We start from the raw sequence: 18,106 nt of genomic DNA, 5'->3' as shown, positions 1-18,106 counted from the left end.
GCAGTCTGAGTTTCAGCCTTGCTATACTGAAATGACTAGTTGGGCAAATGAATCTATACACCCAAGACTGAGATGGAAAATCTCCCAATGCCAAAATCTCTTATCCAAAATGGAATTATCCAGGGGCTACCCGGACCCGGTGGCGCAGCCAGTTGAGTGCAACACTGTGAAACTGTCCGCAGCCTCTGCAGCATGGGTTCGATTCCTGGCAGGCTAGGGAGATTCCCACATGGTGTGGCACACCTCTCCTATCACACCCGCTGCTCCCTTCAGCAGAGTATTTCAGTCGTCTGCCTGTTTTGCTCTCCGCTCTGTCTCCGGCGAATCCTTTCACACTTCCGTGCTTCTGGTCTGTACCCCAGCTCTTGTATAAAAATAAATAAATCTTTAAAATGGAATTATCCATTAAAATGGAATTATCCATTCTTAGTTCATGTTTATGGGATATTTACCACATGCCAGATACCTTGCAAAGTACAAACGTATAGCAACTCAGTTAATTCTCAAAACATTCCTAGTATTCAGCAATTAAAAAAAGATAGGCATGCCAGTTGCAGCAACGTGGATAGAACTGGAGGGGATAGTGCTAAATGAAATAAGTCAGAAGGAAAAAGAAAATATTGGATGATCTCACTTACAGGGGGAATATAGGGAAATGTAATAAAGGATCAGGAAAAAGACAGAACTTGCAGGCTGACCATAGATCTGAGGCATACAGCAGGGAACAGGGAAGGAAAGGAGTCAAAACTGAGGAAGGAAGAACACAAGAACTATGGTGATGGTTCACAGGTGCGGTGGGAGAATTATGGGGACTACACCTGGGGGAGAAATCAAATACCATACAAAAATGAACAACAATATAAGAAAATTGAAAAAAAATCCAGATATGTAAATACTTTATTAACCCTATGATACTGAAGAAAAAAACTAAGGTAAGAGAGGGTAGGTAATTATTCTAGGATAACACAGTGAGGATAGCACAAAGATGGGGTGTAAACCCAGGATTTCTACCTCCAGAGCTCATGCTCTTAACAGTCAAGATGAATCTTAGCGAGATCTGAGCTTTTAATACTGGCACTCTGGCAATAAATGCAATTAAACAAATACATTTAAAGTATTACCTGTACCCATAAGTGTTAACTATTTTTATAACTACAAATTTTAACCTTATTTAGAGACTTATTCTTTGTGTTTTTATCTTCACTAGGAAGATAGCCTTATAAACTCCTATTCCTATCTATTAGGGAATACGTCATTTACACAACCCAACAGAGAAATCTTAATGCTTTTGTTAAGCAAACAAAGTTCAACAGTTCATAATATATCCTTTCTGGATATTAAATAATTAAATGTGAGTTTGAAGTCATCATTTTTGAAACCTAAAGCTATCTGTCAGTTCAGGGTGCTTAACAAAACTCTGGGCTAGGTGACTTAAAACAACAGCCTTCAGTTCACAATTCTAGAAGTCTAAGACCAAGGTGGCAGTCAATTTAGTTCCTGTTGAGAACACTCTTGCTGACATGCAGGTGGCTGCCTTCTCATTGTGAGCACTCATGGACTTTCCTTCTCTTTGGTCACTAATCCCTTCATAAAGACCGGCTTCAGGATCTCACCTAACCCTACTAACTACTTTCCCAAGATCCCATCTACAAATACCATCACACTGCGGGTTGGGGCTTCAATATATGGATTTGGGTGGATAGTAACATTCAGACCATAACAGCAATGAATATGAATTACAGCCAAAACAGAAATGCATGAATATGTAAATATGAACATATATTGGGATATAGGTTACCATAATGATAATAATAAAAGGCTTATCATGACCTTTAAAAATTAGTTATTTTATGCTTTACTGTTATATAAAAATAGGCTAATGATAAAATTATATATACAATCAGCTATGTAAAACAAAGGCATGCACAGAAGAAAAACTGAAATGAAACAACATCAAAATATTAACAGCGCTATTTCTGGGCATTAGCACTATGAATGATGTTTACTTTCTTCTTTAATTCTGAATTCACTATAAATAGGAATTCCACACATAACCAGGAAAATATGTTCTCATTTAACGCCCCATTGAAGGATAATTTTAAGTTTTGTATCTTACCAGCCAAATATTTTTTTGTAAAGATTTATTTTATTTATTTATGGATACAAGAGCTGGGGTATAGGCCAGAGGTACTGGGGGAGTGGGAGGATTCACCAGAGGCAGTGGGCAGTGGGCGAGACAGGAGAGGTCTGCTATGCCATGTGGGTCAGCTCCCTGGCTATGGATTGAACTCTTGCTGCAGTGGCTGGTGATAGCTTGATAGTGCTGAGTCTTTAACCCCTGTGCCACCAGGGAGGCCCAGTGGAGTATTTTAATGAGGCTTCTTTTGTTCTCTGTTTCCCGGACCTCATGACACACACACAAAAAAAAAAAAAAAGTAAAATTGGGGTAAAAATGAGCATATGAAAAGCCAAGTACACCCACAAAAGTGATAACATGGGGTACATACTACAAACAGTGGAGAGGCTCTTAGGTCAGTGTGGGCTGTACAAGGGGTAGCATTCTTTCATTTTAGAAAAAAAAAAACAGGAGTTACCCTTGCAAGGAGGAGCAGGGAAAGACACCCCCAGAATATAGAGCAGTATATAGACAGCAGCCAGAGGCCAGGAAGTGTGATCTGAGAATGTCAAGTAGGACTGCCTGGAGGCTGGCTGGAGAAAGAGAGAGACATTAGGTAGTGGATGGGCACAGATGGTTAAGAGTGGATTAGCACAGATGAGCAACAGGTTGCTCAAATTTTGAGATCCACATTAAGGAATATATTGCACATCAGGTCTCAGGACACACACACACCACACACTCATACAACGAAAAATGATTTCACAAAAAGTTATTCACCTAAATTTTCTATTATTGCTCTGTCCTATCTCTTTCTATCTGTTTAATATGCTGGTCACAACTAACTACTGACTTACTACCGTGTCACCATTCAATATGAAAAAACACCAGGCCAGAAAATTTTATGTGTGTGTGTGTTTAATATACATTTATATCTATATTTATTATATAAACCAGTCTTTAGAGATTAAATGGGATATTTTTGGATTAAAATATTTCTCAGAATATATGATTTAGAATCCTCTAAAAAGACATAAACTAGCAAGGCAATATGATAAGGATGTCTCCTTTATTTATAGCAGAACCCATTTAAAACCTGACATGGGGCAAGGAAATACACTGTGTGTAGGAAAGAAGAGAATCTCCAGAGACAAAGAACTGAGCTTAAGGGAGGAGCTCACTGAAACCTTACCCTAAGGATGCATGGGGGCCAAAGCTGTAGCTGAGGGGCATTTCTAGTTAATACTAGAACTCTGTGTAACAATACTAGCTCTGGATATATAAGAAATATTAATGAACACAAAAGGAAAAAATAGAGAACCAAGAATAAAAGATAACTTTGAAAACTGGACTCCTCAGTTCACAAAAAAGGATTCAAATTTTCTCAGGCCCACAAAAAATACATATAACAGTGTAATTCCCATAGAAAGGGGAGGTTCCAGGGTCCCTGCCCCACCTAAAGAAGGGTGCTGCAGAGCAACAAGGGGAAGCTAAAAAGGACTTGGGAGAGAAGGCTGGAGGCAGAAGACACAGAGGAGGCACATGGAGCACAGAGACGTGTGAAGAAGCAGCAGCAATTGCATCTCTGCCTTGGGCCTGAACCAGGGACTTGGGTGACATGGAAAGAGACACATGAAAGAGATAGAGATGTGGGTAAGAGTCCTGTGAGGAGACTGACAGTGGCAGCCTTTATCTTGAATTGTATTTTGATTTTGTTCTTTACCTTCTAGACTTGCCTGGCCCCTTCGGCCCCTTTCCTATGGGTCCCCACCAGAATGTGCCTTAGACTTATGGCAGCTTTTATGCCCCAGTGGTCCTGCTTGGGGCAACCCTGTTTGCCTGGGCACTTTCCCACAAGGGGATGGGTAACTTTGGGTGTTCCACGGGGAAACTATTTTAGATGTAATTTTTCTCTCCTATTGCATACTAATTATATTAAAGTTCTTTTCTGTTGAAGGTTGTAACTACTAAAAATATTTTTGTCTTTTTGCAGCAGAAGGCAGGACCAATTTACAGCATGCAGGTTTGGGGCCCTGGGGTGCCTCTCATTTTTTTCTGCCTGCTAACAGAGAGACTCTGGGGAAGTACAAAGTTACTGATGGAGGCTAAGAGTAGAAAATTTAGGATGGTGGCATCACAAGATCAGAAACTTGAAGGTAGGGGTAGAAATGATTAGCATAGTTGTTAAACCAGCTATAGAAATGAAAAATCCTTAGCTGCCAAACTGCTATACCAAGTGTCAGACTGCTATAGAAAGTATCCGGAGGGGGACCTCCTTGGTGGTGCAGAGGTTAAAGACAGTGCTGTCAAGCTGTCACCAGCCACTGCAGCACCAGTTGTTAGATCCCTAGTGGGCAGGGAACAACCCACTAGGTGCCACACCCACTGCCTCCCTCAGCAGTGTAGAGGGGATCTGCCTGTTCTGCTCCCTACTCTCTCTGGTGAATCCTCTCACCCGCCCCGCACCCATTTCTTGCATGCATAAATAAATAAATCCTTTAAAAAAAAAAAAGTATCTGGAGGCACAGACTAGAGAGGTAGGGATAAGGAGATTGAGGGTCATTGTAGAGAATTACTGGTCCTTACAAAACAACCTAGTCAAACCTTAGAAGTAATTAATTTAACAATGCATAACAATTCCACAAAGGAACAAATCCCTCCCAAAAAGAAGAGTTTATCAGTACAATTTCTGCATTGGCAAGAGACAGCACTCCTGCCCACCTGTGTCTATACAGGCATTTCTTTTAGCAAACCTGTCCCTTTCAAAGGCAGCTCTTTCTGCCCTCTTGTGTCTGCAAGCAGTCTTTTTGCTTTTCCTTTTTTATAGAATAAACCTGCCCTTTTGGAGATAACTAATCATCTCTGCCTTGTGGGGAAGCTCGTGTGCTGCTGAAAAGGGAGCTCCGGTGAAATTTTCTCAGAGGTAACCTGAGGACCCCTGCTCACTAAACCCAACACTCCTGAAACTGACATCAGTTACGACAGAACCAAATTCTGTGGATTCAGAGGCACCAGCTACAGGAAAGCAACAAGATGTCTAAACCATTCATTTTTTCCAAGATCATTTATTCACTAAGACGTTAACCTTGAAAGTGGAAAATGGTTGCCCTAACTGCCTCCTCTCTCAAATCACAGCGCAGCGCTCCTTTAAATGGTCTGAAATGTTCCTAAAAGTCATGTTTTTAATCATGAAAGTTGTCAGCCTTGCCTGGTGGCCCTGGGGAAGTTGGGCAGAACACCTCTAGTGGGCACCATACCCACCAGCCTCCTGGATCAGGCATCTCGATGAAAGTTCAGGCCAGGCAGGGGGATGCCTCAGGCAAAGAGATCCTTCCCACCCTCCAACTAGTTTGGCCCTGAAAGTCAAGATTGTTTAGGAACAGAACAACTAGAAGAAATACCAAAGAATCCTACTAACTCCCAGAAAAGGCCAGGGAAAAATCTTAACCCAAACAAAAGTTTAAGTTTTTGCCCCAACTAGATTTGATTTTTGCTTTTTTTTTCCCATTTATTTCTCTATATAAATTTTACATGATTGTTCATTTTCGTAGTTTGCTTTCTCCTCTCAGGTGTAGTCCCCGTAAAATTCCTACCATCCAGTCACCCATGCATCATCACCACAGTCTCCTGTGCTTTTCCTGCCCCTGTTTTGATCCCTTTCCTTCTCCCTCCTCTGCTGAATGACTCCAGTTTATAGTTGCCTACTCGTTTTGTCTTTTTTTCCCTTATTGAGTTCCCCTATGTTCCTCCTATAAGTGAAACTTCAGAAAGAAAAATCTGATATTTTTCTTTTTCCTTCTGATTTATTTCACTAAGACTAATTCCTTCCAGCTCCATCCTAGAATTGATTTTTGGAAGGAGGAAGAGGGGCCAAGAGTTTGGAATCCCTGAGGATTTCTCCTAGAGAATGACAAGGCCAAAACTAAAGGAAAAGCAGTGGTCTTCAAAAGCTATAATTGAAATAGGGTAATTACAGGACCAGTCTTACAAAAAACTCAAGGGGGAAGAGTAAAAGGGGTGGAAGCATGTGGGGAGGGGGCTGTGACAATTCTCGGGGTCACACACCTTCAGTGACTAACATCAGTCACTACAAGGCCCAAGGCACCTTTCATACCCATTCCTAAAGCTGTAAGTTGCTCATAAACTTTTTTTTTAACTTTTTCATTAATAGGCTTCTAGCAAAAGATCATCTTATCTTTTTCTTAGCCTGCAGTTGTAATAGGGTGGTCCCCAGGAAAGGGGGAGGTTCCAGAGAGACTCTGAGTTGAGCAGAGAGAAGAAGCTACAGAGAAGACTGAGGAAGGAAGGAAGCAGGATGGAGAGCTGAGCCAGAAGGAGACCTGGAGGAGGTACATGGAGCAGAGAGACATGTGAAGAAACTACTCTTGCCTTTTGGTCATGGACTGGTTGACAAAGATGTGGGTGAGAGACCCATGGGGAGGTGACAGTGACGGTTTTTGTCTTGATGTTGACTTTGCTCTCTTCCCTCCAGACTTGTCTGCTTGTTTCTGATCATTTTCTGTGAGTCCCCAGTGGAAGATGCTTTAGACTTGTGGCAGGCTTTGGGACTTTGCTCTGGGCCAATCCCATTTGGATGGACTTTTACCCGTGAGAGGACGGGTAACTTTGGGTGCTTGATTTATAAACTATATTCTTTGTCTTTTCTGTATTGTTTCCTAATTTTATTAAAGTTCCTTCCCATTAAAGTCTCATATGTTTTGTGTTGATGCGGCAGATGGCAGAACCCATTTAGAGCAGGCAGGTTTGCGGGGTCCGGAGTGCCCCTCTCCCTGCCCTGTAACAGAGTCACAGGTCTCAATCACAGATGATTGAGACATTAGGATTTGCCCTTACACATTTCTAGGAACACCTCTGATTCCCTCCCAATCCTTGTGTGTACAAAACTATATGCTAATTTACTAAGCAGATGAGTAGACAGTGAAAATAACTTTTCTGCCCGCAGGGATAGAAGAGGGAAAACATTACTTTCTAGGGCAGTTGCTTTCCACCAAGACCCATTGGTCATCTAAATGGCAGGCTTCCCTAATAATGATTAGGAATTTGCCCTCATTGATACTGACTGTCCAGCTGCAGAAGTAACTCACCTTCTCTGTCAACTGTCCTGACAAACTGCAGTTCTTTAGCTTTGGCTTCAAAGATACTTAGTGGAAAGCTAACACTCAAGAGCATCATAATAACAAGTACAAATACAATTTTTTGTGCATTCTAAAGTTATAGCAATAAAACTTATTCCCATTAATATAATTATATTTTCCTAAAAATGTTATTATGTCAGAATCCCTGCATATATACATTATTTTCTTTTTTTAAAAAAACTTTTTTTAAAAAGGCTTTTGGTTTCTTGTGTGAGACCTAAGTAACTGACAGAGCAACCGGAGGCCTGAGAACCAGTCTCTTAAAGGAAAAATTATTATCGTCCCTATTTTAAAGAAGTGCTGAAAACCCTCCTTCCTGGAGTGAACGCTGAGCAATTTTATAAAACAAGGTTTGAACTTTGATTCCACGGGCTAAAAACTATCACTTCCAAATGAGATAGGCAAAAACAAGATGGGAGACAGGAGGACTGTGAAGTGTATTTTACACTGTCAATTTCCAAAAGATAACAGAAGACATTCTTAGATCTATGGAGTTGATGTTATTGAGTTACAAACAAGTTTAAGTACTTTCCAAACATAAAGTTCTCAGAATCTCAAAGGTCAATCATGAATGACCACACTTCGCCAAGGCCTCAATGGAATGCGTGTACGTAGAGTCCAGACAGAGTTTTTTTGCAGGTGCTATCCAATGTCCTCTTCCTGTAGGCATTGCAAAATATAACCCACTGCCCTGTGTAACCAAATCCCAAGGGAATTCATGTCAGACCTGTCAATATGTTATGTTCCCATTCTAACCACGGCTGCATTCTTTCCTATTAGTCATGAAAATCAGAACTTATGAAAAGTCCTTAAGGCATTTAATTCCTCTCTGTTTGCATTTATATGACACTGAATCTTGAAAGTAGCAGGAAGATGAGTAGAAAATGTCCCAAGCTCTGTAAAAACAGAATGATTTAGAAATTTGAGAAATTATTTGAAAAGGCACTCTAAGACAAGGAGATTTAAAATCAAAGGAAGAAACCAAAACCCAGAATGTTTTAAGAACTGGTTTGTCAAGATGATCTAGTAGTTAATTTAAAAACACTGGAGTCAGAACTTCACCCTAAACTAATAATGTTCATTTTCCATGCATTCTGTCTCCAAATCACAACTTGGCTCTATAATATTTACCCGATTAGCCAGACTTTATGTCTAAATTCCTATCATTAAATAGTGGAAAGGGAAATTATTTTCAATAATCTTTTTAGTTTATTGTTTAATATAAGCACCTTTAGAAAGGATATTAGGATAAATCAATGCTTGATTCAACACAGAAGGCAAATTTGTCCATCAGATATGAAGCAGTGATTGGTTCCTAGAGCCCTGTGGAATTGCGGGAAGTAAAGCCAAGTTCCAGGTGACATCAGTGAGGAAAACCTGGAAAGTTCTGAGCAAGATAACGTAAGGCTTCCCAGATATATGGTGCTGGTCCCTTGAGGTGCCACCATCAGGGTCCAAACAATTGACAATGTTATTAAGAATTGCAAAATTAGGTGAGAAGAAGGAAGGGGGCCTAATGGGAAATCCATCCAAGAGGGGACACAGCCCTGGGCCTATTTTAGGGTCGTAGCATATGGGAAAGGCATGTATGCTATTAGCCAAAGGTCCAAACAATGTGACTCATGCGTCTAAGAGGAAAAAAACAAAAAGTGATAAGGGTTCAGGGCAGAGCAAGCCACAAACATCCAGGTGGCTAAAAAGAGAATGTCAGAACAGATTCTTGGTCAGTACTAAGCAAGAATCAGCAAATGAGCAAAAGCTTAAAGTTGAGAAAATTCTTACTAAGCCAGTGTCAAGTCCCATGTACCCTCTAGGCCCTAGGTGCTCAAGGGTGGGAAGGTGTTAAGCAAGATCAGAATCAGCCCCTGAACAGGACAGGCTCCCTAAACAGGGAGTAGGTAGTCACCATAAGCAACTACTCTGACTTCATGTTTCAGCTTAATGTAGGCCCAGGTTCCAGTTAACAGCTGCTTGGGTGATTTTTTAAAAGTGAGTACAGGGCCTCCCTGGTGGCGCAGGGGTTAAAGACAACACTATCAAGCTATCACCAGCCACTGAAGGAGTTAGATCCCCCTCAGCCAGGAAGCTGACCCATATATGGCACAGCAGATCTCTCCTGTCCCTCCAGCTGCTCCCCTCAGCAGTCTATTTCAGTAGATGTGCGTGTTCTCTTCCCGACTCTGTCTCTGGTGAATCCTCTCACCCCCCTCTCCCACCTCTGGCTTCACTCCAGTTCTTGTATGCATAAATAAATAAATCTTTAAAAAAAAAATAAAAGTGAGTACAGGGCAATAAAGGAGAATGATTTTTACCCAACAGAAAAATAAGGTTGAAAACTCTCAGATTCAGCACACCATTCAGAAAGTTAACTTTGGAGGGCTAGGTTTCTGTTGAAATGTTTCACTGTCAGTTTCTGGCCACGAAATAGTTTAGGTAGACCCAGGGCTACTACTGACAAACTTGCACTGACTCTTCAAAACAATAAGCCCTAAAGGAGCCAGGACACCTAAAAAGCTGGGCAGACAACATATTAGAAACAGTCATGAATATGGTTTTCAAGTAAGGAAATGTGACTGTGGAATCTTGTAAATCTCTTCCAATCTAAGATACTTTCCAACCATGTCAAAAGGCTTGGAGGGGTTTCTCTCAGCCTAGCCACATTCACCCATGATCAGAGAGCTAGAAATTGGAGATGTTGTCCCCCAAATTATAGATTTGACCAGAAGATTTCTGAAAGACACAGTCACTCCAGAATATTCTCTAGGCAGAAGTCATTTCTTTGGCTCTTGTAAGTGAAAAGGTTCAAGATGCCCCTCCTTGAGGGAATCCTGAAATAAAACCCATGAGATTCTCAGAACCAAGCAAAGTCCTTGGCATGGAGGAATACCCAGAGGACTCACTAGGACTTCAGATACTCATAAGAGATCTGAGGCTGTCCCTTTAGCAGGAAATAACTTCAGCTGTTTACAGCTCTTTTTAAATTTGAATTCAAACTATCTTTCTGGGAAACAGGAACAATAGGCATAAAAGACCTATCTTGAGTTTGTTTTCTGGTCCCAAGAATATAAAAAAGTAGTTTGTCAAACCTGGAAAACGCTGAAGAATGTAAAAATCACATGCCAATCAAAAAGCACAAATATAAAACTCTCCCCCAACTCCTACCCAAGAGTAAGTGAAGGAATTTGCCTCACAACTTTCAAAAATTCAAAGTGAGAAAATGCTGACAAGAACCCAACAATAAAGTGAGAAAATGCTTACAAGAATGAATAGGAAAGAGATAGCTACAAAAGTCCCACCAGTCACAGGCTCAAGTGATCCTTGTTTACCCATGGCTGCAAACTAAACACCCACAGCTCTGGTTAACATTCGGACAAACAGATATGCAGATATGTAGAGGCCTGACATACGGACATTTCATTGGCTCTCTCTTTAATTTGGAACAAATTTCTCCAGATCACAGTTCCTTGCACGTGCACCAAGTTTCCCTGGCTTCTCTGAAATAAGCTCAGCACCTACTAGTGAATCATACATGGACAGGACACAGCATTATTTAATTTCTCCTGTCAAACAACTTTCCTCCTTGTCTACCTTGAAAATTCCTTCTCAGCTTTTAAGAGTTGCTGAAGTTTCCCCTCTTCTGTAACATTAACATCTCCTGCCACAAGCATTGCAGTTTTTCTGTTTAAGGCATATTCCCAAGTTTTGGGTATGAAGGTAAATTGGTACAAAGGAGAGCATTTTAGAAATGATAATGCACATGTCCTCAGACATAACCATCTTACTGCCAGTACTTTCTCTAGTTAACTTAGGTAAGCTACACGGACGTTCTAACACTATTTATTCTAACAAAAGAGTGGAAACAATTCAGACGCACACTAATTTGAGTCTGGTTAAAGACAATGGAATATAATGCAATTGTTCAAAAGGACCAAGAAGTTCTCTCTATGCTGGTATCTGTAATTCCCACCCCACCCCCACTCCTTTAATTTGTCTAATAGGGAATCCTTTCTCCCTACCTCATTGAGGGATGATTGATAAATTCATAGAGAATCTTGACAGAGCACAGCAACCCACTGAAATTTGCTTTTCTCTCTCCTCTTCCTTGGGTATGAGGTACGAGGGGAAGGGGATGAGGATATGATACCCAAACATTCCACCCTGGCATCAGAGTTATTCTGAGCTAAAGGAAATTAAGAAAAAGCAGACATAGGAAGAACTCCTCTACTCTCTCCATATCTACCGAAAGGTAGGGCATAAATTCCCCTTGTGAAGATGATTCTTGCTCCCATATATGAAAGAGGGGAACAACCTTTGTCGCCAAAGATGGCATCCAGATGAGTCTGCATAAACACACTGAATAAAATAACCCTTATATTCCACTTGCTTCTCCATATACTTACCCACATAATTTATGGTCCCTAAAACTATTCTTTTTTTGTCCAGTAACTTTTCCCTTCATTAAAATGGTATTAAACTTTCAACTCTAATCACTTCTTCAAGTTTTCACTTCTTTCCTTGTATAGGCCTTCTGCATAAAAATATTAAAAACATCACTTATATCTGTATTTTGCACAGCAGACCTCTCCTATCTTGCCTGCTGCTATCCACCTTTTCTGTTTCCCAAAAGCAAATACATAAATAAATCTGCAGCCTTTTTTCTCCTGTTAATCTGTCAGTTTCACTTATAGAACTCAGAAGCAGAACCTAAGAAGATAGAATAAAACCTTAGTCCTCCCTACAGAGGTGTGTCAGAAAAGCTCACTGCATTAGCAATTCTGAAGTCAAGCTATGGAAATGTTGAAAACACAAGAGAGAGAGCTCTATTATTTCCAGAAGCACTGCTGATGAACACTGCCTCTAGCCTTTGCTATTTTATAGGGAAGCTACAAAGATGTGCCAGCCAGTCTCCCCCATCTTCTTCCAGAGACTTTATTATGTATCAGGACCTTTTATCTAACTGTCTTGCATAAAAAGTTTAGGTCCTGTACAATCACAAAGAAATAAATTATTCTACTCTCAAGGAGTCTAATGGTCCAGCACAGAACAACTGAAAGAAGCGGGTTCCACAAAGCAAATGCCAACACAGAGCTGCATAAGTTAATAAAGGTGGCTGTAGAACAAAAACTCACCTAACCCAACAGAATTCTCACAGGTTTCTCTTCCCAATATGTGTAGACTCCAATTAAGGCTTGTGTTTCAGTCCCAGGCCGAACCAACCACTTCCTATTTTTAAGACCTTAAATAGTTTACTTAACCTCCGTGCGACCCCATCCATAAAAAAACGGGGATACTAGGATCTACCTCAAAGGGAAGTTAGAATTAGTGAAAGAGTAGAGCATATAAAGTATTTGGCACAATGCCTGGTAGTTAGTGCCAAGTAAGTGTTAATGATTACTATCATCATGTTATCAATCTGAAATTTTGAAGATGTTCCTCAGACTTTATTCTGCTATAAGGTATAAATGGAGCATGAAATTTATGAAGGAAGATTATTCATGTGTACATCTCAAGTCAACCTCATACTCACACTGTTGAGTAATTCATTTATTTATTGAGAGGGGAGAAATTACACAAAAGTTCAGATCATTTTAGATGAAGACCTTTTTCCTAGCACAGGTGTTATAGAAGCAGCACATGTTTGACAGCTTTTGAACTTTTATGATGTTTTTCACTGCAAATACAAAAGAAGCAAAACACTGACATTTGCTTCTTTAAAGTCCCATGAAATCATTTTCACAAGACACATGAAATATTGATGCCATTTTACTTCCACCACAAAAATCAATAAGCCATTTTTGGTCAAGGTCAGACAGCAGACTTCCATCTACAGCTGAAGGTTATCAAGCCAGCTGGGAGAAACCCACAGGACACAGCAGACCTCTCCTGACTTGCCCGCTGCTCCCCTCAGCAGTGTATTTCAGTCAGTCTGCCTGTTCTGTTCCCCACTCTGTCTCTGGTGAATCCTCTCACCCCCAGCATCTCTGGCCTGTACCCCAGCTCTTGTATGCATAAATAAAAAAATCTTTAAAATAAATAAATAAATAAGCAAGCTTTTGTGAGAAAACATGTCTTCTATACTCTGATAGGTGAGTTCACCTTAATTGAAGTACAAGGTTTCTGAGGGTGGCTGAAGGAACTAAAGTTCTGTATATGTGAAACTGAGAGAGTACACTGGTCCTCAAGAAGGAAAAGAGAGTCCTCTACACAACAGCTGAAGACCACAAAATTGAGACACGATTTACCCGATATCATGGTGGAACATCTAACAGAGGGGAGGGTTTCAACGACAGACCTTACTGGCTAAAAGTGACACTACAAGAAAAAAATCAATAGTCAAGAAAGGTCAAATGCGATAGATTTTTTTTTCCAAACAGAGTGTAGATAATACTATACAAGTTGTAGGAAACACATGTCAACCAACAACAAGGCACTTAAAACTGAAATGGAAGCGATACCATACTGAGGATAATTGCTTATATTTTCTTTTTTGAACAAAATGGATCTGCAGATGGAACAACAACCACAACAAAAAACCTGAGAGAACAGTGATTATCACTATATTAAGAAAGAATGATTTTTATATTTTTATTTATATATTTTTTTAATCCGGCTGTATTTTCTAAAATAAAAAATAAATTACTTTCCTCCTTAATTATGGATTTTTTAAAATGGATAAGACTGGTTATCCAATTGTAGATGAGGGACAAGCTGAGATATTATCTGTAGCTACATAAATCTTCCCCATTAGACTCAAGACCCTCAAGGATGAGACCCTCAAGGATTCCTTCAAACCCCAAAACACTACTAACACAGGGCCTAAATACACGTTGGCTCTATTGAGAAATGTTAGCAAATGAATTTGTTTGTGGTCAAAAACACAAAGTAGGTGGCCCTGGTATAACCTCAGGAAGGTGCAAAAGGAAATGAAGTGGGAGCCTTTCTCACCAACATTTGGCAGGATTTTGAAAGGACATTCTTTCCAAAATGGTTCCCTTATTAGGTATACATCAATCATCCCTATAGATACATCAATTCATATTATAGCTTAAAGTCCCTTGCTACTAAAATCTTCCAGTAAGTCGTTTTTCCTACCTCACCTAGTTCCCTTCGATAGAACTGAGTCATGCTGATTTGATTTGCCCAGATCTTTTTCTGAAAGAAGTTATAAGGAAAACCACTATGAAGTTCCACCAGTGTTACTTGTAGAGATGTCCAGTACACTCTAATACTTTAAGAGAACCATAGGAGAGGTCTCAGATGTCAGTGCCATTAAAATAGCTCCTTTGGGGCCTCTCTGAAGGCACAAGGGGTTAAGTCTCAGCACTATGAAGCTACCAGCAGCTATTACAGCACAAGTTTGATCCCCGGACAGGGATTAACCCACATGGCACAGCAGGCCTCTCCTGTCTCACCTGTTGCTCCACTCAGCAGTGTATTTCACTCAATCTGCCTGTTCTGCTTCCCACTCTGTCTCTGGTGAATCTTCACACCTCCTCCACTCTGGCCTACACCCCAGTTCTTTTTTTTAAAGATTTATTTATTTATTTATACAAGAACCAGGGTACAGGTCAGATGCGCGGGAGGGTGAGAAGATTCACCAGAGACAGAGCGTGGACCAGAACAGGCAGACTGATGAAATACACTGCTGAGGGGAGCAGTGGGTGAGACAGGAGAGGTCTGCCGCGCCATATGGGATTCTCGCTGGCTGGCCTGGATCGAACCGGCACTGCAGAGGCTGCGGACAGCTTCAGAGCAAGGATTTCAACTGCCTACTCCACCAGGGAGGACCTACACCCCAGTTTTTGTATGCATAAAATAAATATTTTTAAAAAATAAAAAATGAAACAGCTCCTCAGGGAGACAAAAGGGATGGTGATGTAGGAAAAAAAAGGATGACATAAAATAGCTACTTCTTAGAGCATTTTAATTTTATGAGTACTAGGAATCTTGAAACTGATCTTTTATCTCTCTGCTTGAAGCCGAGAGCAAATTCTACAACCCTGCTTCACAGACTTTGCAGGACTTTATGACATCATGTCTGTAAGCTAACTTTTCCTTTCATCATTCTCCCTCCCTCTTCACCATCCTGCTTTATCTTTTTAAAAAATTCTTAATTTTTTTATCTTAAACATCTTAATGTTTTTAATATGGGAAAAGCAGGGTATAAACAATCAAGGCTTAAAAATTAAACACACTCTCCCCCATCCCACTCTCTTGGCGCCAATTCCAGGCTTGCTTCAGGTAGTTCACCCATGCAACTTGCCTGCAAGACAAGAAAGCAAAGCACAACACCACTGTCCTTGCTGCTGCCAACCAGGGAGACCTTTATGTACATTTATGACAAGAAAATGTAACTGAGGATCAGAGGCACTTTCCTTTCTACTTCCTACCCGCCAGATCTGAAATACATACCCACCCATGTCAAGGGAGCACTACTACTTAAGAGTCGAGGCTCTGAAGCCAGACTACCTGTGTTCTAGAACTGCCCAGTCCACCCCAGACAGCTGCTGACCCCAGCAAGCCACTCAACCTTTCAGAACTTTGTCTTGGCGTCCCCACCTGCACAGCTGAAACAATAAGGGTACTGACTTCATAGGCTTGTGGTGAGAAGAAAATGAGTTAATACACATAAAAGTGATTAGATCAGGCCCTGGCACACAGTAAATGTGGGCCAGTACTATAATAGGCCAGTTGTGTTTTTAATCAAGAGCTAGGTCACACCAAACTTCAAATCTGATTGAAAGTAATGTTTCTCATTGTAAATTGGTAAACCAACAAACTTATTTCAGTGGTGACCTTATTTGAGTTTGGATGTCATTTATATGTAAGTGTGGAGTCAGAGCTCTCTCCAATCAGGAGTCATTTTCAACCAATCACTTTCTGATTTCCTGAACCAAAGGAGAAAGCAGTGGTGTCAGACAATAAAATGGCTCCTGGGAAAGTATCCCCAATTTGTAATCATCCGATGGATAAATGACTTGGGGTAAATATAAATGAACACTTACACACATGACTGTCAATATCCCTCCAGCTGCAGCACAAATACAACTTAACACCTAGAAAAATGAAAAATCTCCTGAAATCTTCAGTAATCAAAGAACAACTCAGTTTTGTTGGACACTGAGGTTCTGATTTACTTGAGGTTAGAAATCTGCCACCTGCTACACACGCACTCCTCATCAAATTCTACATCCAAAGGAGTCCAATGCTAGGCACCCCCCACCTTTGCTCACAGCAGAGGCAAAGAGTCAGCAACTTTTCACACCAAGATTTAATTCCTCAGTGCTTGACTATCCCACACGTGGTATGTACATATTTTTCAAATAGAAGAACTTGAAACTGCCATTTTATGATAGCTAAGAAAGAAAACTCAATCATTACCCAAGTTGTCCGGCTTGATCAAAAACTGGAAAAAAAGAGAGTGGAACTCTATTCCTTCTAAGAAAGGTTATTTCAAAATTTGACATAAAAAGATAAACTTCAGTCTGCACTTTAAAAAAAACAACAACTAAGAGTACATCAGTCATTTATCTTCCAATGCCTACTATCCAAATGAAGGCGGGAAAGAGTTACAATTCTGAATTAAAATAAAGTATCCCTTTTAAATTCTCTTGTTTCCCAGTCCCACAGAAAATATTCTTAGAGTCAAAAATGAGTAAGGACTATCCGCCAAGAAAAGTGCTTTGAGGAACTTAGCGATTTCACCCTCTCCAGTTTAGCAGGCCAAATTACTAAGGGAGCAGAGGAAAGGACTTGAATCGCCTGATAAAGTGACACTTCCCAATCGTACTCTAGCCGAGATTACTCTGCTTCAGCCTAGACAGTCTTCTCGCCGAGAGCTGGAGTAGTTTTATAGACGTTCCTCCCAAGATCCGGGAGTCAATTTGAAAAGCTGCTGTTACTTTCAAAAGTCCCAAGGAGGCTTCGCTCGCCCACCCCACCCTGCAAGCAGCGCACTTCCCGTTCGCTCTGGCCGGTCAAGACTCTAACTAGACCATGTCACACGCTGAGAAAAAAGAGGAAGTGGCTAGGAAGCTAATTTCAAGAGAGAATCTTTTTTTTTAAGGGGCTCCCCTATTTTCCAGGAAAGCGTCAATGGGATGGAGCCATGACACTCGCTGGAAAGTTGCAGCGAATGACAAGGTTGCAAAAACCGAGAGTGGCTCCTCTTAAAAAATAAAAACATTAAAAAAAAATGCTGAAATCCTCGAAATCCTCTTGCTATTTCAAAACGATCCCTCTTCGGCAGCCAACGCAACAAAGCCAGCGACTCCCAGCCTAGTGGTCAGCTCTAGAAAGCGAGGCTCGGGTCTGGGTACGTCCTGGTCCGCTGTTGCCAACTGGCAGGGGCGGCGCGGGGTACCGGGGAGGCGAGGGGACTCCGCGAGGACCTCTCTTACCTGGTTTGACCGGTTTAGGTGGCGGCTTCGACATCTTGCTTCCTGGAGCGGCTGATCCTAAAGACCACGCACAAAAAGCCTGCGGATCTTCCCACCAGCCGGCACTCCCGGCGCCCCAAAGTTTCTTTTTGTCTGGATGACAGCGGTGCGCCTCCAACGCCCTGCGCCCACCCTCGGCTTGGGGACGAGCGCACGCAGGAGCCCGGCTCTGCTCGGCGCTCCGCCCCGCCCCGCGGCCGCCCGGACGGTCCCGCGAGCGCGACACCGAGGACGAGGAAGTGGCCGCCTGGCCGCGCGCTAATTGGCTGCCCTGCGAGCCGCTCCGCCGCCGGGGGGGGGCGCGGGGAGAGCGCGGGTGGCGCGCACGGCGGCGCGCGCGGCGGCGGAACCCGTCGGGGCCGAGCAGGGCGCCCCGGTCTCGCGCCGCGCTGGGA

General features: G+C 41.6%; 1 protein-coding gene across 1 annotated transcript in view; it reads right to left on the bottom strand.

The window, feature by feature from the left end:
* OSTF1 (osteoclast stimulating factor 1) overlaps positions 1–17,892 on the bottom strand; it is a 52,602-nt gene extending 34,710 nt beyond the window's left edge. Inside the window, exon 1 of the mRNA XM_037492472.1 lies at positions 17,673–17,892. Coding sequence (XP_037348369.1) covers positions 17,673–17,706 — 34 coding nt within the window. The 5' untranslated portion in view covers positions 17,707–17,892. The remainder of the gene's footprint in view (positions 1–17,672) is intronic.
* Between the last annotated feature and the right edge of the window lie 214 nt (positions 17,893–18,106).

Source organism: Talpa occidentalis, unplaced genomic scaffold, assembly GCF_014898055.3.
Source record: "Talpa occidentalis isolate TD23 unplaced genomic scaffold, MPIMG_talOcc4v2.1 talOcc4.7, whole genome shotgun sequence".
Lineage (NCBI taxonomy): Eukaryota > Metazoa > Chordata > Mammalia > Eulipotyphla > Talpidae > Talpa > Talpa occidentalis.
This window is presented reverse-complemented; position numbering and strand designations above follow the sequence as displayed.